This window comes from Hippichthys cyanospilos, chromosome 1 (assembly GCF_059441005.1).
Source record: "Hippichthys cyanospilos isolate Australia breed blue-spotted pipefish chromosome 1, RoL_Hcya_1.0, whole genome shotgun sequence".
NCBI lineage: Eukaryota > Metazoa > Chordata > Actinopteri > Syngnathiformes > Syngnathidae > Hippichthys > Hippichthys cyanospilos.
Genome location: NC_142369.1, coordinates 30,662,986 through 30,687,019, shown reverse-complemented (window position 1 = coordinate 30,687,019; position 24,034 = coordinate 30,662,986). Strand labels below are relative to the sequence as shown.

General features: G+C 42.4%; 1 protein-coding gene across 7 annotated transcripts in view; it reads right to left on the bottom strand.

The window, feature by feature from the left end:
• Nucleotides 1-829: 829 nt before the first annotated feature.
• LOC148430084 (autism susceptibility gene 2 protein-like) overlaps nt 830-24,034 on the bottom strand; it is a 60,939-nt gene continuing 37,734 nt past the window's right edge. Inside the window, exons 3-15 of one of the 7 annotated variants that reach the window (XM_088408016.1) lie at nt 20,467-20,878; nt 19,616-19,872; nt 16,101-16,261; nt 12,915-12,968; nt 12,673-12,768; nt 11,539-11,610; nt 11,135-11,164; nt 10,753-10,824; nt 8,815-8,947; nt 6,678-6,761; nt 5,143-5,226; nt 4,132-4,390; nt 830-3,309 (exon numbers count right to left, since the gene is read on the bottom strand). In XM_088408016.1, coding sequence (XP_088264142.1) covers nt 2,019-3,309; nt 4,132-4,390; nt 5,143-5,226; nt 6,678-6,761; nt 8,815-8,947; nt 10,753-10,824; nt 11,135-11,164; nt 11,539-11,610; nt 12,673-12,768; nt 12,915-12,968; nt 16,101-16,261; nt 19,616-19,709 — 2,430 coding nt within the window. In that variant the 5' untranslated portion in view covers nt 19,710-19,872; nt 20,467-20,878 and the 3' untranslated portion in view covers nt 830-2,018. Of the gene's footprint in view, nt 3,310-4,131; nt 4,391-5,142; nt 5,227-6,677; nt 6,762-8,814; nt 8,948-10,752; nt 10,825-11,134; nt 11,165-11,538; nt 11,611-12,672; nt 12,769-12,914; nt 12,969-15,687; nt 15,939-16,100; nt 16,262-19,615; nt 19,873-20,466; nt 20,879-24,034 lie in introns of those variants that run through there. The other 6 variants (XM_088407992.1, XM_088408001.1, XM_088408009.1 and 3 more) reach the window with 6 other exon arrangements.

The following is a 24,034-nucleotide window of genomic DNA, read 5'->3' as shown; positions in this document are numbered from 1 at the left end:
AAAGCAATAGTAATTTAGGTCTTCCCGATACACCAGCTCAATCCTGGCATTGTAATTGCGAGAAGACTTCAAAAAAAAAAAAAAAAAACCCTGCCGAAGCGTGTGGAACACAGAGGTGCCATGGATTTTCAATAACATCCCCTAATGACCTGGCCCCAGTTTGATCCCACGCTGTCATTACGTGCTGATACCATGGGATGGGATGGCCGGGCCTCACCGCACACAGCATTGAGATGAGTGGTCGGGGCATTATCGGGATGAATTGCCCGTCTCCGGACAGGGGGCAAGTGTAGCCGGGGTCTCGTCAATAAAAAGACAGGGCTCCCTTCGCAGCCACTCCACTGCATCTTGGGGCCTCATTAGAAAGGCAGATGAGAGGCCGTGCGTTAGGCGAGGAGCATCTCTTCCACCAATGGCCTGCCTCCGAGGCATTGTTCCTCTTAATGAGCCCGGATCGCGGGTCAATATGCTGCCGGGCTACCGGTCGATACTGGTTACCTGAAACACAAACACTCAAAGCCCGCGTTCATACAAAATCAATGACCTATTTTTCCCCCGCCAGATTGTCACGGCACGATCTCATCGCCCCCGCCCCCGAGAGAGCCGCATCCCATGTATGACAAATTGTGGTCAGATGATCGGCCGGTGGGCCTTTTCTGTAAATGTATAGCGCGGCGCCACAATTTCAAAGTGGTAAACCGATTGCGCGCTAGAACATGCTGATACGCCAAAAGCTTTTAAGTCACCGTTAATGGTAAAACTATGAAAAATCACACAGGCCTTCAACTGTTGCAGCTCATAATATGAGATAAAGGACAGGCGGAAAAGATTTGACATTAGGTCCAAACTTTATTCCATACATTTTAAACCATGAATGTTCATTTTTACTTTGCACGCCTAAAACTCTACTTCTTTTGTATACAAGAGTCTAAGAAAAACAACTGCACATAACCACAAGTTTGACAGAGAACGTCCTTTTGCCGTCCACTTCAAAGTGTCTCTTTTCTGTCCGGGTCTGGTCCAGTTTGTGACATGGAAGTCTTTTTGTAATATCGTTGTTAATTCGTCGGTAAATATCAACATGAGTTTACCCAAGCCTCTCACTGTTAGCAGTATACTTCCTCCAGCTGATGTGGCTCACGAGGGTGCCGTCGCTGCTTTGCATAGATAGCAGATGATCCTTCTAGGCTCCCATACACCACTTACTGTACTGTCTTTGCATCCATTGGCATGGCTTGTCTGTTGCAGTGATATTCAATCAGGATGAATTTCACAAATTGGACTTAATCTAGTATGTGTGTGTGTGTTTATTTTTATGAATTTCTTCTTTTTTTTCTTCTTTTTTTAAGAAATGGTTAAAAAGCCTAGTAAATTTACACATTGCCATTTTGCACCAAAGGGATATCAACAGGTTATTTACATGTACAGGGTCTTCACACACACACACACACATATATATATATATATATATATATATATATATATATATATATATATATGGTCTGCATATCTCAGAGGCAAAAGAAAACCAATAAGCACACTGCCGTTTTAAGGATATCCTGGTAGCACAAGTTAAAATGAACGCAAATCCAGTTTTCACAGTCATCATGGATATGACGCACGATCAACGGGGATAAATATTGTAAAAGGGGTGGCGAATGCACAAATGACATCAAATTCATAGAAATGATATCTATACACGGAACAAGGATAGCAAATATACAAACCATTTCAGAAGCTCTTTTTTCACTTAAAGCTGAAAAAAGTGATTTGATTAATATATTAATACTTATCAAATATTTCGGGTGGCTATAAACACACATATTTGTGTTCTCTCGACATGACCCAAACCTTCATTCCACAAAAAATATTCATGTGCTTTAATCCGCCCCACACTGTACAATGATACCCTTTCCCTTCAGGGAAGTCCGCTCTTCCCGGTGGAAGAGGAGTGCATTTAGTTCAAAGGACATGTTCTGATTGGGGGACGGAGCCCACGAGTGCACTTTTCCAAGAAGCTACCGAGCCTCTACCTCTTTGGGGTTGCGGGATGGGGAATAGTCCCGAGGGTCCTGGGCGGCCGCCAGGGGCGTAGTCCTCCTGGGGGAGGCCGGCCTGGCGCTGCCGGCTGGCACGAGCGGCGGGGGGGCACTGAGAGCAGCAGTGGGGGGCGTTCTGTTCAGAAGGCCGTTGTGCCCGGTGGAGGGGCTGAGTCTGGGGTAGGGCATTCCACCAAGGTGGGGCATGAAAGGAGGCATGTGCGGTAGGTGGCCTTCCATGGGGGATTGGTGCAGCTGATGGAGCCGGGCTCGGTCCAGCTCTTCCCGCAGGTGGAGGCGCTCCCGCTCCTCCGCCTGCTGCCTCATCCTCTCGTGCTCCCTGCGCACTTCCAAAAGGTGCTCGTGGTGAGAGTAGTCGTGGGCCTCCCGCTCACGGTAGGCCCGCTCCTGTTCGTACACGCTAGGGAAGCGATGTCCCGGATCGGTTCGGAGCTGGAAGTCCATGCGCCGCTGCAGGTCCAGGCTGCGGTAGGCCTCTCGCAGGGGGTCCCAAGGGAATGCCGGGTGGGGCAGACGCTCCCTTCCAGCCAGCGGGCTGACCCCCATGAAGGGAGCCATGCGGGCCCGGTCCAGAACATTCAGGCTGCCCATTTGAGGCATGCCGCTCATGGAGAGGGGTAAGGAGTGTGCCATGGGGACGCCGTGCAAAGCCGCTGCCGGAATGTCGCTGCCGCGCGGGGAGGGGAGGTGAGAATGCTGAGACAAAGGAGGGTGGTGGTGGTGTGGATTTCCAGTCATGGGAGCAGACTGCACTTGTGGATGGTTGGCTGGCTCGGAACTCACCACCAGGACTTCCTGCTCCTCCTTTCTCTCCTCCTTGATCTTCATGTCATCATTTTTTACCTTGTGGAATTGTTCCCCGCTCGGAGGCTCTTTCCTCTCGCCGTCTTTAAGTGTGGGCGGGGGCCCACCCGCCATTTTCATACCCTGCTCGTTGATCGCCGTCTTGGAGTACGGAGAGGGAGAACGCTGAGCTGGTTTGATGGAGTCCTCTGAAGATCTTCTCTCTAGCGTCTCCTTGCCGGGCGAGCGGCTCTCTTTTATCTTAACGTCCGCCGGAGCGGAGGGGTCTCTGTGGCGTTCCAGGAGCTCTTTCTCTGCCTCGCGCGCTCGATCGACGCTGCCGCTGTGGTGCCGTACCGGGTCACTGTTCTGGCTGGTGGAACGTATGAGGTTGCTGATCTGGTAGCTGACTGGCGCAGAGGCTGGAGATGACCGATTGGAGTGGCGGTTGCGTTCCACTGAATCTCTGTGACCACAAGAACATCGGGCTGGTGTTAGTTCAAACTGTCAGAGATTTTATTTTCAGGCAGGATTCTTGAAATAGCTTTGCTTTAACAGCTTATTCAATGCTTTCTTACAATGTTTTACTCGAAATTGCACTTCAAGAAACGTCGAGTGTCATTGCACTGCTAGGCACCATTTTTACATATATTAGTCTTTTTTCATCTATACAATGGAATATCCACGTCGCAACAAACGTTGTTTTCAAACCAACACATCTTAACAGAGCACAGTATCTCATGGATTTAGATGGAATTTCTATTAAACACTTTGCACTGCCGATTCAAAAAGGAGTAGGAAGAAGTTACTTGTTTAACTGATTTACTTATTTAATTCCTACTTCTTAATCGGATAAGATGAGGGCGAGTATTAGATATGACTTGTCTTGTGTGCTGAGAATGTGTGAGCAGTGCGCAATTGCGCAAGCACTCCATTGGTGCCCGCGTCTTGTAGAAGTGCACCTTGAGCTGATTGACAGATTGAAAGGCCACTTAGGTTAGAAAAATACTACTTTTTTTCTGTCATTACGGAGGAAGTCCTCTCAGGGCTGATGCTAATTTGCGGTTTTTCACTTTACGCGGGGGGTTTTCTGTCCCCATTAACAGCGGAAAACGAGGGATTACTGTGTTTATTTATCCTCCCCATGTCCACACACTGTAATCAGCTTATTTCATTTACTTATTTTAATGTGGGTGACATTTGGACCATGCTCATTGATTATACTGCGTAGGACAGCTTCATTGTAAATTCCTATCAAATGTTATTCACGAGACAAATAAAAACTCACCGGTCTTTATCCTTTTCATCTTTTCCAACAGATGAGTCTCTTTTATCTCTTTCTCGTTCCCGCTCCCTTTCCCGTTCCCGTTCCCGTTCATGGCTGTTGGCGGAGCCGCTCCTCTCAGCATCTGCAGATTTTGGCCATTGCGGGGGTGTAGGAAACGATGGTGGCGTACGTCGAAGCCTGTTCCAGGTGTCATGCTGCGGGCTGCTGAATGGGGGCAGTCCTCCTGGCCCCTCCTTGGGACCAAACATACTGTTGGACCCTGCAAGAAGGTGGAGAAAGACATAGGACTGACTGTGAGTTCATTTTGGACACAGCAGCAAAATAGGCTTTGTTTGTCTTTTGCTCAGATTGCTCACTCACCAAGGCTGTTTGAATACATTTCAGGTTAATGGCATCACCCAGAGTTAAAAAAAAAAAAAAAAAAAAAAATCAACAACTCATTTTTCTTTGGAATAAAGGGCTTGCTCTCTCTGCACCAACAATTCGTTTGACCTTCTTTAGCTGAGGGCTGAAAAAATTCAGAAGACTAGTATTTCAAAGCATGCCTATTTAAATCACTCCCATTTTCTCAACAGGGTGACTGATTTGGTCATTAAATAAGAAATGGAAAAAAAATAAATGAAACGATGAAAGTAAAGCAAGACAGACAACCCACCATGGCAGTGCATAAGGGCCATGTCGAATAGGTATTATTTTAATTGCCACCGAGGACCCGAGAGGCTACGTTGGCAGTGGCATCGAGAGAATAAACCCCGGCCGCGGGACAGACAGTTGTTAGATGAAACGGCAGCACGAAAGGAGGTCTACTGCGGTGTGTTGCACAGACTTGTTGAGCCTCCCCCGGCCAGGGCTGCTTTGATACGAAAACAAGAGCTAAGTGTCTTGAATGTTCTCCTCCCATACTGACTCTCCCTGTGGTCTCTAATGCTTTTCCTGCTCTGTTATGTTACCGGCCACAGGGGCCAGATTTAAGGGGGGAGCGTTGGAGGGGCAGAGGGGGCTAGCGCTTACCAAGCGAGGGGTTGCCTAATCCTCCGAAGGCACTGCTTGAAAGGTTGCCGAGGCCGCCAAAGGAACTGGAGCGACTGAAAGGATCTGCAAAATGCCAAACAGGGATTAGCAAAAAGGGGGTATGGTGGGTGGGGGGACTGGCGAACGGCGATCACCACCGCACCGACCCCTTCCACTCTGCTTTTCTCTTACAAGCGAGCTGTTTTGTTTAGCGCTGCCATCCTAAATCTGGGCCTCCGGATACTGCGGTGGCCAGCGCACTCAACTGGAGTGGGTTGTCACTTTTGGATTAGGACAACACCACCACTTTATGGAAACGAGTCCTCGGGAAGGAGCGGTAACCGTAACACCGGGACCAGGTGTTTAAGGGTGTGTACACTTTACTGGACCAAAGTAATGAAAAAAAAAAAAAAAAAAAAGGTGACGGACCATTGGCGCAGCACATTTAATACGGGCTCAATTTGTGTTCACATATCTTTGAACGTCAAATATCAAAAATCTCTTCGAAAGAACTCAAAAGCCGATGATCTGTCGTTTCTAACGCCGGTCCATGTCTTTGGTCTTGGGCAGCGATCATAATTTTTGTCAGCCTTGTTTGGACCAGACCGAGATCCTTTGCCTGCTTATTTGAGGCGCTTGGGATCAAACCCTAGCATTCACCTTGACCAAAGGAATCAAACCAATGAGGAGAACTCAGATTTTAACAAAACCTTTGAACACACCCCGAAATAGGCTGCGCACTCAGCAAAGGACCAAGATTTCACCGAAGTCCACATAGATACCAGAGAATACTAGTAATGCTAATTTATGTTACCAAAAGAACAGTTATTCACTCGCCTTTACAGCAAAACATTCAGTACACAAAACCCGCTTATAAATAACCGTCGATAAGTGTCAGTATTGTCAATGGGGTTACCATCTAGCAACAGGCCCCACAAACACAGAGAGAACAAAGCACACTTTTCTCACAGTCTGTGTTTTCGAGATGCCATGTAATCATCAGAGCCCAAATAGGTCAACTCAAGGTTATCTCATCGAATCGGCTCTGCGTTTTTAACCCGCAAGGTTAATTACAAAGCTTATGATTTTTCCAAGTATCACACAGGGAAATACTTCAAGTACACAAACAAATCCATTAAACATTGAGGCGTTCACTCCCTTTGTCAGCTGTAAAAGGGAAAAATCAGAGAAAGTCCCGACTAAAACCACCTCCCTGTTTTGTTGGTGAGATTGTGTGATGTGACATTGTCATTTGAATTTGAGACTCCAGTATTTCCAATTTGCAATCATAAAATCCTAAATCATTTGAAAAAAAATGTAAGACAGGCTATGCTTTGACTTAAAGATTCAATAGCTTTTGAGACTTTTTAATAACCCTGACAATATTAAGAATTGATGATGATAAAGGTATACTAGGCTATCTAGTAGCCTGATAAACCTTCGCAAGAGTTATTCAAGGGCTTGAGACAAATTGATATTTTAGAATGGAGGAAAAGAAGGAAAAATGATAACAATTTTAGCAAGGAATTACTTACACTTACCTGCCAAATGGCTAGGAGGCAGGAAACCACTGGAGTGGGGAGCGGGACCATATGGAGTGGGAGCTGGGTGGCCTGAACCTATCACAGCAGAGGACATTAAGATTATTAGTTTCTAATCAGACACTTGTTTGTGCTACAATTAGCTCAGGTTCAGGTCAGAAGGTCATGTTTTAATATAACTTAACATTTCAAATCATTAGCGTTATTACATCTAAATAATTATTAAGTGCCCTTTTTATTCAGCAACATATTCGATTTGACAACAAGTATGTTTGTTACTTTTCAGCTAAGCTGAAGTTTAGAAAATAAAAATCGCAAATTGCACGCCTCCATGTAATAAACCGAGTCGGTTTCCAATTATTAAGTCAAAAACAGCGTTATCGAATAAAATGCCCTTTTAGCTTTGCTGGCTTCATTGCCTCGTTAGCAAGCAGATGTAGACAAAAAATGCATTTCGACACATTTCAAAATTATTACATTTTTAAAAATAAATGAATTCATTAAATTCCAGGGACACATTTTCTCGTTTTTTTAAGAGCCCAGACAATCGGTACTTAAGTACATTGAGGACAATAATTTCCAGATACTTAACTATGAAATCAATATTAAAGTGTCTGGAATTGAATTTCTGTACTAAGAAAAACAAAAACAAGCAAAAAAAATCTTCTGGACCCTAGTTTGAGTACCACTGGTTTACATGATCTTATTATACACTTGACATGTCTTTACCATGAATGTTGTTTTTCATTAAGAGCTTCTTTTTAATGAACCACCTAGGAATTAATTTAGCAGAGTTTGCATGTGCATGTACAAACGATCTTTTACGCAAACAGAAGACCCTCATCTACTGGCTTGCTGCAATCAAGATTGTGTCTGCCCGTGCTAAAATGCGCTGGCTGATTTTGCACGTTTCAGTAACGCGCACGAAAAGCAGGTGCAAACCAGCACGCACAGCAGTGAAAACTTTGTCTAAACTTTTGAGAATCGAGAATCGTTGTGGCATTCAGCAATGGCGTTTTGGAGCTTTCGAAGTGATGTCCTATCAACTATGTCAAAACTACTATGAACTAGTAGGTTTTCAGGCGTTGCATAAATAATACATGTGAATGACACACATGCTGGTAAAAGTTTCAAGCAAAGGTGTGACGGACAGCCAACTGCTCGCGGTATTAGGAACACATGGAGATTGAATTGCCATGCGCTCAGGATCGCTTCAATTAAAAAATCATACCTGTGGCTTCCTCCAAAGTGATCAGCGAAAATAATTGATTTCTTATAACTTGGTACTATGTTTGTTTGCCTTTTCAATGCATCACTTCAAGCTTTAGAGCTACGTAAAGCATGTCATTAAACATATAACAAGTAATATTTTTTTTTGTTTCCGCAAGTATTTGCAATGGGGGTCCTTGAGAAATAATCAAACATGCTGGTTTCCACCGGCGTTATACTCTTTGCCTACAGCCCGCATAATATAGTAATATAGTACACATGCAAATTAATGTCCGATATTTCGAATCTTGGTAAATGATTGCAATCTTAGTAGATCGCTTGCGACATGCCAATTATTTAGGACCTTAGTATATCAAGCATAATACTGAATATAATCTAGACCCACTTAACATACTTTACTGTGAAAGTATCATATGATTTATTAATTTATATAAATAATTGCAATAATAATGTGCAAAAAAGCAAATGAATAGCGAAAGAGCGTCATTGTAAAAGGAAAATTAAATGCTGGCATTTATAAAAATCAAATCAAATGTACAAACTACAATAAACACAAACGTGGAATAATTAGGTCAAACAACTTATAAAAATATAGAAGATACATTAAATAATTCCAAATAAAAAAATTTAAATACTCCAAAAATGTACACTACTTCATTTTACGCTGTTTGTTCCCAATATTCCAGGTTCTGTTGATAGTTAATTGTTTCTGGTGCCCCCCAGTGGTCGCAGGGCACTAAGCAAGTGCTTATTTAGTTTATGCCTCTCAGGCTCTGGTTTGTCAGTTGTGAGAATCAACATAGCTATTCATACATACCAGTCATGGAATTTAATATTGATTCTGATTATATGTTTTGAAATAACTCCTCCACTTATTATGGTACTGAGGGACTCTACAGACCTGTGGACGAGAATAGTGGTCGTGCCAGGTCGTGAGGATATGCGAACCCGGGGAAGACACCTGGGACTGTGGGTCGGCTGAAGAGGTCCAGTTTCCCATTCATGTCTAGTTTGTGGGGGTCCAGCTGCATTTGCTATATTTGAGTAAGGCACAAACAAAGGGAAGAAAAATTAAGTTACAAGCCAACAGTGGTTTAGGTTGAGAAGCAAACTTAATTTGATTCAGCGTTATCCTACAACCAATATATGTACATTTCACCAGCAGTACAGCATCTCAGGGTCACATATATACATATGTATATGTATATATGTGTGTATATATATATATATATATATATATATATATATATATATATATATATATATATATATATATATATATATATATATATATATGTGTGTGTATTAGTGGTGTAAAGATAAACCGATTCGAATCGGTTATCGAGCTGTAATGTATGAGATCCGAGTGCATCGGTCGATGGAGCCCTGAATTGGTTAAAATACACTAAGAGCGATCCGATGGCCCGGATTTATGGCCGAAAATCGGTTTCCTGACAGCCGTTGTTATGCTATTCTCTTTGGCTAAGCGTAGTATAAACTCTTACGAGATTTCAGTGTTGACGTTTAACCCGTTACGTCGGCTGCGTAGAGCGTGCAGTAATATGGCCGGATGATGAGGACCAAATATTCAGCGCTCCTCATCTGTAATCCAAAGTATGGATATCGTTTGGATTTTTAAAGGAAAATGGAAAGCTCGACAAAAGCCAGGCAATTTGCAAACTCTGCAGAGCCACCATCAAATACACAAATCTGAGCACCCACCCGGTGAGACGACACGTAGGGGCAGACGCTGGTGAGCAGGATGCTAGTGCGGCTAGCACACCTAACCCAAACAGCACAAACGAACAGCGCGCCGGACAAGCACAAATAAATCCAAGAGTTTTTCCAGCCGCAATTATGTCACAACTCAACAAGATCCAAGGCAATAATGGCATCTATGGCTTGATTCACTGCCAAAAATTTACGGCCGTATAGTATTGTTGAAAGTGACAGCTTTCGGGAGATGATAGAAACACTCCAGCCATGGTACAAGAAACCGCCCCGACAGCATTTTTCTGGGAAGTGTGTCCCTGAAATGTACAAGTTAAAGGATGACATTAAACAAGAACTTTCCCAAGCAGAGAAGGTGGAAATTACCACGGATGTGTGGACTTCGTGTGCAGCCAACTCGTATGTGACGATTACGGCGCACCATATTTCCCCAGACTGGGAATTGAGAATCGCGTCTTACAAACCAGAATCTTCAATGACAGTCACACCTGAAGTCTGAAGTTATTTTTTGCCTTTAATTGGCAACTGTTATGGAAAATAACACATTTATTTTTTTTTTATATCAAACCTCAACTCAGTGTATTAGCAGTTTTGCAAACCTGACAGTTTTGCATTTCAGTACATTATAAGGGTTACATTCATGTTGAGTAGGCCTGGTGTACTGTTTCTTGGACACTAAATAAATACAAGGTGAAATTACACATGTATGGGCCCCATTGACAATATCGTTAATTTGTATTGAATCGAATCGTACCGAATCGTTTACTTGTCTTAATGAATCGTCCCTCAATCAGATCGTAGCCTTTGAATCGAGATTTTAATCGGATCGTTTTCTTGGAAAAAGATTTACACCCCTGTGTGTGTGTGTGTGTGTGTGTGTGTGTATATATATATATATATATATATATATATATATATGTACATACATATATACATATATATATATATATGTACATACATATATACATACACACACACACATACATATATATATATATATATATATATATATATATATATATATATATATATATATATATATATATATATATTACTGTGACCCTCATCGTGGGTGGTGTGTTTCTGTATCGGGGTTGACAGCTCGCACCTTCATTTTCTGCTGGTGATGGTAGATCTGCCACGCAATCTGAACATGCACTGCACACCACTTGCCAGGCTTCTACAGATTTAAAGAGAAAATGATGTTAGCCATCTGGCTTTTATAGAGCGCTAAAAGTAGATGGTATTGAGCATTTGTGGCCAAACTACAAAGCGGAAAGTCATTTTGGTTTTCAATTTCAACCACTCAATGAGTAACATAATCCAACTCCTGACTTTAACCCAGAGAGACCTTAATGCTAACCTTAGTGCAGTCTTTCTCAAATAGTTGGGCGGGCCCCCCTATCAGCAACTATTGTAGAATGTTTGACTTTGCGGTCGGGCCAGAGAAATGAAACAGCAAAAAGGAGAGCAACAAAGCTGCAACTTACGCGAACATTTGTCCTAAATGGGTCCGTTAACTGTTTGGAGAAGCAGATAATACGTGTCAGTCAAAGCTTTATGAAGTGGGAATAAGCAGTGCTGTTTTAAACACGCAATGGCATTAAAGTTAGATTTATACGCATAACTATCCAGTGAAATAGGGTTAATGCGTATGCTACACATCAGCTGCAGCATTTCCATTCCACCCATCTTCTATACAGCTTCATCCACATTATCATTACACAGCCACACAAAAGGCCTGCGGGTGAGCTGAAGCCTATCTTTGGCGAGAGGACTTATATACCGGGCAAGTTAAGTAAATCATAGATTAAATTAACTGTCTGTAAATTGAAGCGAGACCAATTTCAACTTCAAGTCACAAAAACAAAGACTTGGGTGGTTTGATGCTTACCCGTGGATCTTTCTGAAGGAGTGTGTGAGGTACTGCTCCAGGACGTGCTGCTACATCGATGGGATTGGATGCCTGAGAACAACAAGCGTGATACACACATTAGCTGCTCAAGCAGACAGAAAACGTGCACTTGCTGAAGACTAAGGAATACGAGTCTTAGGCACAGCATCATTTTTGATTGTCGAATATGTACTGTTAGGAGAGTGCAATTTACATGTGTAGACTTGTGCAAATGCTTTCTATTTTTAAACCTTGGAAAGATGATCAACTTCACCATGTTGAACCTGCTCATTTTGACCTCTATAATCCTGAAATACTACTATGCCATTGCCTACAAGTGGGACGAGGCTGTAGCTGTTGACACACACCACACAAACACAGCTCTGATCTCCCTGATCTTGTTTTCGTGTCATCAGAGTGCCTGGATAAGCAGTATTAATCCATCCTCAAATCACGGATGGGAAATTCCCGCAGGTTGACCTAAGACATCAGCTTTCACCAACATACACACATCCAAACTCGCAGAACATCTCTCTACCCCAAGCTCACCTCCCAGAATCCTTCTCAGAGGATTTCCACATATAAAAGTGTTCCGTGAGCCATCTGGAGCGGCCTTTAACAAAAGGCCCTCTTCATGACAGAACCCACCGGGAATAAGGCCAGTGGATTTAGGCCAGCTTTGATTGGTGCTTACACCGGGTCAGAGCCTCTGGGTATCTGCCAGACATAACCACACCCTTCTCCCACATCTTCTTATCCCTTCCATTCTCAAGCCCGTCACCCCTGCAGCCTTTGGTGGCTTGTCTGGCCTAGACAGACAGATGTTATCTAACGCTCTCAGCTGTTGCCTGTCGTGGCTTAGGTCAATACTCAGCTTTGGCTGCCGCATGCTCTGACAACTCTTGTTTTGCACTGAGTTGTTGTGCTTAAACAAAACGGCACTTACTACTCAGCTTTGGCTGCCGCATGCTCTGACAACTCTTGTTTTGCACTGAGTTGTTGTGCTTAAACAAAACGGCACTTACAAGTGGCTGATGAGTGTGTAGTACTGTAAATATGGCAAACAGGTGATCTTGTGTGAAAATGATTTTGTGTATTTCAGCGCATGCATGAAATCTGGGTTATGTGGCTGACCTTGGGTTGGAAGGCTCCTTGCAGTGAGCTGAAGGGTCCTGAGTGTGGAAGAAGTGGAGGCATACCTGGCATGGTAGGGGGGTAGGAGGGGAAGAACTGAGGAGAAAAGGGAAGAAGAAAACCTTGATCACATCAAATGTGACAAAGTAAACAGGAAACTCAATGATACAGCGGCATCATTCAAATAGGTGAAACACCGATTGTTCAAATCCAAATGAGGGAGTGGAATGACAATGACTTACATTTGAATGGTGTCTGATGAATGGATTGTCCAGTTTCGGGGTATATTTGTCAAACTGGAAGAGAAAACAAAAAATTTGATTAGAAGTGATCAACTTAACAAACTCAGTCCAACATGAACCACTTTCATCATAACATCTTGTGATATTTCGGGGAAGAAAACAAGACATATGATCATCATCTGCAAAACAACAATAAGACAGATTTGATCCAGACTATATTAAGCCCTCGAGTAAAGCAGCTGGCTTTCACCAGTCATGGGTTTATTCAGATTGCATCAGATAAAGCAGTAAAATTATTAACAAGAGCAGAGCACAAATGATCCAACTAAGTGAACAAGGTTTCAGTATAATGGTACTGCCAATCGGGAATGGGAATTAGAACATTATATGCCAAACCAGTTGGTTCTGCTCTCTGGAGAATTTATGTAAAACTAATAGTTTTCACCGTGGCTTTTTCAAAAGGGGCCCGCAGCTGTAGTTGGAAGGGCTGCGGGAAAACTCAAGACGTTTGTCATAAACCCAGACTTTGAAAGTGATTTAAGCAAGAGAAAAATCCGCTCTTTGTGCACAGAAAATGAAAAGAAAGAATATAAGGAATCTTTTGTGTGACCAGTCTGTATTTAATGTGAGCGAGCAGGCGGCGTTAGCGATGTTTAGCGGCTGATTTGACACAGATCAGCATGTAACTGATACTGAGGAAAAAAATCATCCATAAATGCTGTTGGTGGTGAAAGTTTTATAGCCGCATAGTTCTTGACGAGCAGAATAACCACATTGGTAATTTGCCATTTAACAACTGTCTCCTTCGAAAGAAAATCTTTTGATCATGCCATCAACACACGAGGAACGCATCATGAGGCTGAGGAGGGAGGAGAGGGAAAATGCTGTCCCACACATGAATGGCAGCATTGTGCGTCTGTTCTACAGCCAATACAGGCTCAAAATGTTTAAACACACTAATTACAAGTGACAGTAACTTATTCGCCTCCACAAATACACAAACCATTCGCAGGTGCTTTTTGTGAGTGCTTTTATAAACTCTCTTGGCGAGCACTGACATAATTTAGTTTACATAAAACTTAGTGGGTAGTGTGTGCCGCAACGCGGGTGGTGGAGCCGCGAGAGAGTTTAATGTTAGCTAAGCTCCTTGTGAGGACACACACTTTGGACTTGGAGCCAACGGAGGCCCTCTGGTGCAGAAGGCACATTCACATCTGCACAAAAAACAGCATCAGCGGCAGTGTTCCTTCTTGGGTTATAATGGGCCCAAATCAAAGACAGATAGCCTACTGAGAGGAAAGCTCGAGCCAGCTTTCTAGCTCATTAAATGGCTCCTCTGCAATTCTGAAGGCCCAGCATGCTTAATTCTAACACTGGAAGGGGGAAGTCTTGTCACTTTACGGTCTTGTAAAGGGAAAACGGGGAAAAATTCACCGCTGGAATTTATGGTGGCTGTCAGTTTTATTCTAAACAGCTTATCTTTCATCGGTATTCCTTGCTCATATACGTGGCAAGGGGGGGTGTGACATAGTGGGTCAATGCTGCCATTTGGTAAGCCACCTGCTCGAGGGCACTGAACAATAAACAATAATCGATGCTGTGTAATTTCGTTAATTACTGCCATTAGCTAAGGAGTGTAACAGCTGAAATTATACGAGAGCCAACAGGAGGAGCGGAGAGAAGACAGGAGAGAGACATTGTGATAAAAAACCCGACAAAACAGCAACAACAACTACATCATTAATCCCGCGTCCCTCAGCATGCACCCAAAGAGAAAAACATCATTTAAGAACATGGTGAGGTGAGGAAAACACATTAAGGACAAACACAGCTATAAAAAAAATAAAAAAAAAAACATCAACCTGAAAATAGCACAGTGGTCTGTGAGAAAATCTATTTCATCATGAAAACAAAGACTGTACTGTTTGGAATACCAGCAATTTCAAGGCTAAATAACCAACATACCAGATGACAGTTCATTTGACTAAGGAACACTGATTATCTGAGACCATGCCACTTTGATTTTGCAGCTACATGACAGAGGGAATCTTAAAGTGGGCTGGCTACTAATGGGACATCGAGCTCTTAATCAGAGGTCAGCAGATGATGGATGACATCAATTAGAATTGTGCCATAAAAGGAAAATTGTGATTCCCGTGAATTGCTGTGTATAAGACATGATGAATGAATAGCCATAAACTTTTTTCCTCTGTACTAGTCTGGGAAATAAAGATTGACCCTCTCCATAAACGGCCATGTCTAAGAAATGGCAGTCTGTTAGCAGCAGCAGCAGCAACACAGGATCAAAATAGTATCTTAAAGCGTCTTTTGTCTGCAGTGACGGTATTCTATGAACTGCGACTGCAATCTGCACACTTACGCATGATGCCTTTTGAACATTCCAATGTCAACATAATTTTGAAATGGAACAAAACAGAAACGCCTACCTTAAGACTAACATTTCAACCAATATTATGAAAATGAACAAATATATTTGTCATCCAGTATATTGTTGTGCATGTTAAGAGTGTGTGTCAAATAAGGGGAAGCAGATGGCAGTGGATTGCATACTGGATCCGAGCAGCTATCACAGATCTAAACTGATGGCGCAAATATTTTCCTGAACGGAGGGATTGCTACAGCAATGGGACGTATTTGGTCACTTGGATGAACAGGAGGGTTTGATTGATAAGGGGATTGGGAAAATGGCAAGGGTCGAAATTCCAAATTTGATTGATTTTTTTTTTTTGGTTTGTTTTTTACTTATCCTCACATTTCTGGCTTGGTTACGCACCATGGGAGGTGCGGTGGGCGGGGTGAGGATGGCGGCCGGGGGCAGACTGGCGGGGAAGGGCGTGAAGGTGTGCTGGTGGGTGTGTTGGTGCTGATGCATGTGCTGGTGTTGGTGAAACTCGGCCCTCAGGAGCGACACGGGGGCCAGCGGTGAGGCGGATGGCCCCCGGCCCCGCTCCAAACTCTGAACCAGGAAGCGGTTGTTCAGCTCCTGCCGCAGGAGATCATGCTCTGCAAGAAAGGAGAGCAAGGAAAACAAAAACAAACAAAAAAAAGGAAAGAAAAACAGGGGCAGGGAGAGGGGGAAAGGTGGAAACACAAGAAAAAAAAAAAAAAGGCACGGGCGCCCAGTCAGTCTTCACAACAAGGGAAGAAGAGAAAGAAAATAGTCACCTGGCATTCTCTGTTTCTCCAGCTCATGCTGTGAGGATTTTCTACGTGGGGACTCATTGGGGGTGGTAACAGAGTTGCCTGTGACAATGTGCCAATCAGAATCCCCGAATGAGGCTGGCAATACATGATAGGCTGGTTGAAAGATATCAACAGGCTGGTATCTAAAGACAGGAAAGAACCAAGAGTCATCCCAGCAGAAAATACACACACACACTTGCCGTAGAGTAGTATGCACAGTGACGCATATTTTGGGGACAAGCATCGTCACTGGAGACAACTGTGTGTGTTCTTGATTTGAGGCACAAACTTGCTCTTTTGGCAACATTTTATAAGCATCTTAGGAAATAACTACAACCACTAAGTAAAGGCAGAACGAAATAGTGTGGTTGCATTTTTGTTGTGTCGCATTTTCAACACAACCATCTACTTCAGCACTTTCTCCAGCTTTGATGATTGCCCGGTTAATGAGAGACCAGTTCCAATCACAATCCTGCGCTCTTGAAGTGCGCCTCTATCATCAAAGCATGCATGCACTCATGTACCCTTGGTACAAGATTGGCATGTCTTTTACTTGCTCGTTTTATGTACTTTTTCCATCGGCGTAAAGCGGTTGACTTTTCAATACTTCTGAATTAGTTAAGAGCTTCACAGCTACAACAAGTTTACCGTCGTCAAAGTAGTAAATTCCAGAACGAGAAAAACTATGAAATACCTCTTCATCACCACTACGTAAAACAGCTTTCACATGATGTTTGAGTATGTCGGTGGGACTTGTATGTGTCCATATATGCAGAAGGACATTTGCAGTCACAAGTTACAGATGACAATGGAGAAACCTGGCTCATAAGGTTTCTTTTTGTTCTTGATGAACAATTGGTGGCCGTGGGGCCTGCGAAAACACTCTTGAGTGCTCGCTAGGTTAATTAAAAAACAATTAAAAAAAACAACTGTGAAAGCATTAATTTGTAGGTAGAATTATCTGCAGGACAAAAAGTACTTAATAGTATTCCCTGACAGAATGTATTTGGACGTGCCCAAATTTTGTCCGGATCTAAAATACCATTTTTCTCATACACATCCCATAGCACTGATAAAAAACCATAGCGCCCTCTAGCATTTAGGTTGTCCATCCATATTATAGCTGTTTCATTTGCGAAAGGGGTTCTCAGGTTTTTTCACTCCATCTGATCATCCACTCATGCCTTTATGAATGTCTTTGCATATAGGTGCACTCACCTGGAGCAGAAAAGAGCCCAAAAAAACATACACAAATTTGAAATCATAAACCACAAAGAAATCAAAGGTCTTGCTATAATAAAAAAAAAATAGAGCTCGAGGCAATTAAGCAGAGCGCCTGAATGATTTACTTTGTTTCACATTATTATATATCCATTAATGAGGGGTTCATCAGTGCTCACGGTTGCCGGTGTCCTTGCGTCCCAGACGCATCGTTTTACACAGGGACACATTCTTTCAAATAAACATGTGTTCATCTGATGCGCCTTTTTTTTTTTTTTTTTTTTTTACATCAAAATATAATGGAATTGGAGCACAGAAAAATATACTGAGCGAGCAATGATAGATTTTGAGGGAGCAATGAAAGATTTTTGAGCACTTTCTCATTTCTCTCTGACTACACCCCTCGCTCTTTCGCCTAACCCCTGCTCTCGATGCGCTCAGGTTTTGTCCCTTCTTCACGCTCAGCTTGGCACATGTTACAAATGTGTCACAAAAACAGCCAATCAGAGTTGGCAAAATACACCGATTCACTGGTTGGTTTATAATTAGATTGCTTGTTACAGTCACCCGCAAAAAGCAAACAAAATCGACTATTATCACTATATCGTTTGAGTACAAAAACTAACAAGCTAGTTCTATCACATAATACAATAACCATTGTAATAATAAATACTGCCCCTACATTGTTTCCAAATACGTCCAACTTCTCCTGCCCAAGTCGATGTGACGCGATCTTGTTTGCTTTTTCATTTCTGTTGGTACCCATAGCTTTTTAAAAGTCCCGGGGACCCAACAGTTTCCAGACGTAGAAGGAGCACTGGGTTTTTATAGTTTAGAAGTAAAAGTGTGCGCAGATTTTTTTTTTTGTAATATATAATAAATAATAATATATAATAAATGATGATTGCTTTGTATTCAGTTTTTTTGTATTTCGCAGCTTACCTCCAAGTCATGGTTACAGTATATATAGAGTATAGGTAGTCATTGATTTACAATTTACACAATGCATGATGTTGACATTTTTCACCATAGGTGTTGAAAGCACAGGTGTGTTTGCTTAGGCCTGACAAAGGAAAGCTGCAGATGTCGTCAGAAAAAGAATGAATCTCTATGAAGGAAGGCGGAAATGACCGTAGACGATAATTTCAGTTAAACCTAGTTTTTTTTTTTCTTTCAAGATTGCTAAGTGTATTAGCTTTACAGTTAAGCTTCTATCTGGACATTTACTGTCAACATGTTTTTTTTATACAAAAAGTTTAAAGGTTAAATGTTTGCTTGCTCAAAGCCACTAAAAAGCAACTTGATTTGTAATTACAGTGATCCCCTCTTCTTCGCGGTTAATGGGGGGTGTCAACCTGCCGCCAAGTCTGAAACCTGCGAAAAAGGGTATCAGTTCCTAGATTTCTATGTACGCCCCAATATAGCCGCAATAACCATAAACAATCCAGTTTGTTGAGAATTTGTTCTCAAGACTGGTTATCTGCACCAAGACTCCGGTGAAAGAGTACGCAAATCTTCACGTTGAACTTCACATTTATTTTGGCTTATGTATGGTGTATCATGTAGTATCTGTTGAAAAATAAATCAACAACAATGTTAAAGTCAGTCAACTAACATATAAACACTTAATCTATGAATTGACTGTATTTTTAGCCGACATTAGCGGATTAGCAACAACTAACAGCTACTAACTATAAAGTGCAACCTCTACACAAACGAACACATACACATACACACTCATCGCTTACTAAACATAGGCAATAGCGTGCGTTATCAACAGAAATAATATTAACCTATAAAAATGAGCTTACGTTGTCATTCACTACGTCACCGTAACGAGCCGAATGACGCACCGAGAACGTAAAATAGGAAACGGAAATGCAACGCGACCCGACAAATTAAAAGCATGCATTTAAAAATAAGATAAAAAACGTCACGAACTCTAACGCTTGAAGAATTCTTAACATAGTTATTAACTAATATTACTTATTTGATGAATACAGCACTGTATCATGTACTTTTTTGCTTTTTTCAATTTTTTTCCATTTTTTTCGCATTTTTTTTAAATTATTTTTTGATTTTGAAATATTTTGGAAAAACCTGCCAAGTACTGAGACCGCGATATCTGAGACCGCGAAGTAGGAGGGATCACTGTATTGTTACTTGTAACATAATAACACAAGCACTGCTGTCAATGTTTGATGTAGTTGGGTATGTTCGAATCAAACTCTGAGCAAACCAGGTTTTTATCTGTGGTGAGGTGTTTGCAGCATTACCTGGGTAGGGAGTACCCGCAGGGTGCCCGGGCACCACTAAACTGTTGGTAGGTAAGGTTGGTGGTGGAGGCAGAGTGGCCGGGGTTGCAAACATGGCCGAATGGCGATGTGCCGGGCTCCGTAGGGAGGAATAGTGCGAGGTAGAGAGGTTGGCTATGGACAGAGGCAAGGTGGGGGCCGAGGATGGCAGTCCACTGTGTGGGTGGTGTTGAGATGGAGTGAGGTGATGCCTAGAAAGAACAGGACTGCTCTGGTGGCTGAAGACAAAAATGCCAGAATGTTAGATGGACGTTTATATGATTGATTAAACAACCTTAACAATACATGAAAATTAGAAGCATGATGCACTTCTATGGAAATCACCAACATTTTCAATCAAATGATAATAGAGTCGACAAGAACGGCAATGCAATAAAGCCTCTTTCTGAGGTGAGGGAAGAATGTGCCCTGACATCATAAAGGAGGAAATGGTTAAATGAAAAACAATAAATCTTGCAAGGGTGGCGGAAAATCTATTTTCGTGGGGGGAAAAAAGTCAATATTGTGCGGCGTATGTGATTTCACAGTATCTCGTCCCATGGACTGTGATACACGGGTTTGGAAAGTGTGACGGTTTATTTCGTTGCTCACAGCCTTTACAAGGACAAGGAGCGAGATTGCGGCTGCAATGCACAGCCGTTATAGCTTTTTCATGACAACGGGAGGTTTCACACTCAATGTGAAAACATTTGCAATAAGGTATATATGTTGCAGTTATTGTGCAATTTGGTCAAGCTGTAATTAAATGGAGGATAAGATCCTATGGTATCTGACACACCTCTGTAAGTCATTTGGATCTCATTTACACCTACCTGATGTCGTGGAGGCTGTACTGCAGCGGGTGGTGCACTTGATGGTTTATTAGCGGCCGGGCGTGGGGCTGTGGGGGGGGATGGACACAGGGCTCCTGCTGGGAGTGTGGGTGAGGAGAGTAGAACTGGGGTGGTGCCCTCACCAGGGAAGGGGAAGGAACAGGGGGTGGACCTTGTGGCTCCCTCTTTACGCTGAGAGGAGACGGGGTCAGGAGGCGGGATCGAGGAGATCCCAGGGGCGCCGCGGCTGCAGCGGGGGCCGGAGAGCCGGTGGGCGCTGAGGCCGGGGTAGGGCTGGGCAGCGGGGGTACAAACGGTACCGCGGTGTTGTTCCGATCCCGGCTGCGCTGAAGACCGGACACTTTGGTTGAGCTACAACTCTTAGACTCAAGATTTTCATTCGCCGGAACACCTAAGGGCAGAGACCAAGCCACTGTGAGAATAGAATGTGTTATTCAAGGGTATAGTCTACGGTTTATGGGCAAAGGTATTGAGGCAAATGATAATTTGATGATTAGAACTTGTGTCTAACCACTTTGGTTCATCTTATCCATAATAATCAATTTTGATTAGCAATAGTGATTAGCATGCTTAGAGACTCCTCATTTGCTTTAGGTGAAAGCGTTAGTTGTTCGTGGGATAGTTTGTCAACAAAGACAGTATTTTTGTCTTGCAGCCCATTGCTCCTGCCCATGGGCTTACATATGACACACATGAAGTCTGTACTGCTGCAGTGCAGAATAGCTTAGCGCCTAGCATTGCTAAGCACCCAAGAAAGGACTCATTTGCGAGAGAATGTGTGAGGCCATGCTTTTTTTTAACCTGACTGCCGCACGTGTGATCTAATTGGTGAACTCGGGATTAAAATCTCCTTGTATGATGTCCCGATTTTGGTGCACAAAACGATAAATTGTTCAGTCCTTGTCTGATTATGAGCCATATCCTAATTTGATTCAGTAACTCCTCATGTTGAAAGGCGTCCAGAGCTGCACAAGCGAGGAATGGTAATATGTGGATGCAGAGAACTACATCAATGATGAACGAAACATAACACATTTTTTGATGCCCTCATGTCTCCTTTCCTAGATTCCTCATGACTCCCTGCTCTTCGGCTCTGTTAAGTGTTTAATCAGGTCATTTTGCTGCTTGACTATAATCAGATGATCCAATTTCTCCTTGCGATCCAGTCAGTATGAATAAATCACAGTTAATTAAAGTTAAATGCCGCCCCTATTCAGGGCTTTGCTCAGCATACAATCTGGCATGAAATAATTATGTTTCAATCGTGCTATGAAGAGATGTTGTAGCCTGCAATCTGGGCCTCACTCTCACTGTTTTGTCATGTCTCCCCTACATGATCTTTCAGAAGATTTTGGAAATGGCCTCAAGGTACTCTGAGAAAAGCCTAAGAACTGTTTAAGTCTTTAGTCAGTCGTCCATCAATGTGCCTCTTAGATTACTGTAATTGACAATTATTCACAATTGAAGCATGGGAAACATCACAAAAAAGTCATGATTGGATGCTGTTCATCTAGGTGTTATTACAAACCCCTTATGAATCATAATGTCAGCTTTAATTTAAAAAAAGCAAATGGTATGAGACTGTAACATCTGTACCCAGAGTGAAATTTGTGACATCCATATAAAGACACAGTAAGTCCTTAAAAAAAAAAAAGACATGGGAAGAGTTAGAAATTAGACTTCCAAAAGGCTGCAGTTCTTATCCCAAAATGGTCCTCAATGAAAACGACTTAGTTCGCATTGTCATTGGATACAAACCTAGGCAGCGTTTGATATGCAAACTACAAAGTGAATACCTTGTTTTGTACTAAAGTCCTGTTTATCTTTTGAGGATCCTAAAACGTCTGGATCAGGGATCACCCACCGTTTTGAAACTGAGAGCTACCTTTTTATGCAAAGAGTAATACGAAGAGTGACAAGTTTACGTAAAGACACTGATTATGTTAATGATTTCTCACAATATAGAAAGGAACAGCTGTAGTAAAGATGAATATTAAGTGGAAGATGAAGATTACATTTAATTTACAAATAATTGTTTGTAGAATTTCTAGAAAATCACAATTTTCTATCACTTGTAAGCTATTTGCATCTTGCTCCTTCTGGTAACAGTAAAGGAGACTAACAAAACCTAAATTGTGACAAACCCAATAAAAATTCCACTAATAAACGAGAATCTCATCGCCAAAGAGAAAATATGGAACATTGGCAAAAAAAGCAAACAGCCTTAGTCAAAATGTCTTCATTGGGGGATGTTGCCATGGCAATGTGTTCTTGCAGACATATGAAATGCGAGCAACAGAAAATCAAGTCTCACCAGAAAATAAAAAATACATTTCTAATATTAAGGCTGTGAAGCCACAGTGAGCACTGGAATATCCTAATGATGATTCTAATAGGGTCTAATAGAGGCAAGAAGGTATCAACTCCGACCAACATAGCCCTCATTAAAATCACTCAGCAAGTGAAGGCGCCAGCAGACATGCAGGGGCACAATGGAGTGCGGACAAAAACGGGGTTACAGTTGTAATATTATTACAAAATGCCTGTCCCTATCCACACAAGTAGAAATGAAAAAATGGTATAAAGTTTAAAAACACAAAAGGTATGGGCTTCTTTTCATGGTTTTGTTTTCAGAAAAAAAAAAAAAATCAAGTGCTGTGTTCTCCTGATAGAAGTGGTGAAGCAGCGGCCTTTGGTGGCAATATAGCTTTGTAAATTTTATTTATTTATTTTAAATTCCATTATTCTCCACTGTGTAGAGCAATATACCATATAGGAGATCAGGTGAAATGGCAAGGTATGTAATTACTGAAAATATAGGCAGCAATTAGAAAATAGGGTAACAAGGATATCTCAGGATATCCTCTGAGGATAATCTTGGAACTCGTCCGTCCGTCCTTATCTTCACTAGAGTCACTGCTGTGCTGGTGCCTATCCCAGCTGTCTTCTGGGAGTAGATGGGGCAAAGTTTAGTGTCCAGTAGACTTTCCATGCATGTTTTTTCAGTATGTGGGAAGAAACCAGAGTGCCCAGAGAAAACCCACATGGGCACAGGGAGAACATGCAAACTACACACAGGAAGGCCGGAATCTATCCCCAGACCTCTGAACGTTCCCTGTGTCGCCAATGTGAACACAGCTACTGTTAGTTAAAAAAAATAAATAAATAAAACTCCTCACAGCTAAATCGGCTGTCAAGTATTGCTCAAGGGATTTCACTGCACTGCCAAATTTAGTATCGATCCTCTGGTCATATATTGGAAGCAGAACAAGCACATTAAGGACATTTGTGTAAATCATGCAAACACAGAAAGAATGTAACAACATGCTGTTTGAAGCCTTGTTCTGCAGAACTAAGCAGCTGGTAGGAGTGCGTAAGACACCCCTCCCGTGAGCTGGGTTAGTGCACTAGGGGGAAGCAAAAAGTCCCTTGGGTGATGTTGCAAGGCTGCTCCCAAAACGACATCTCATTCCAATATTGATCTTTTCAGAATTTTTGCCATGGCTGTGCGCCTGGGAAAAGAGTTTTTGTACCTGCCTTTTGTTGG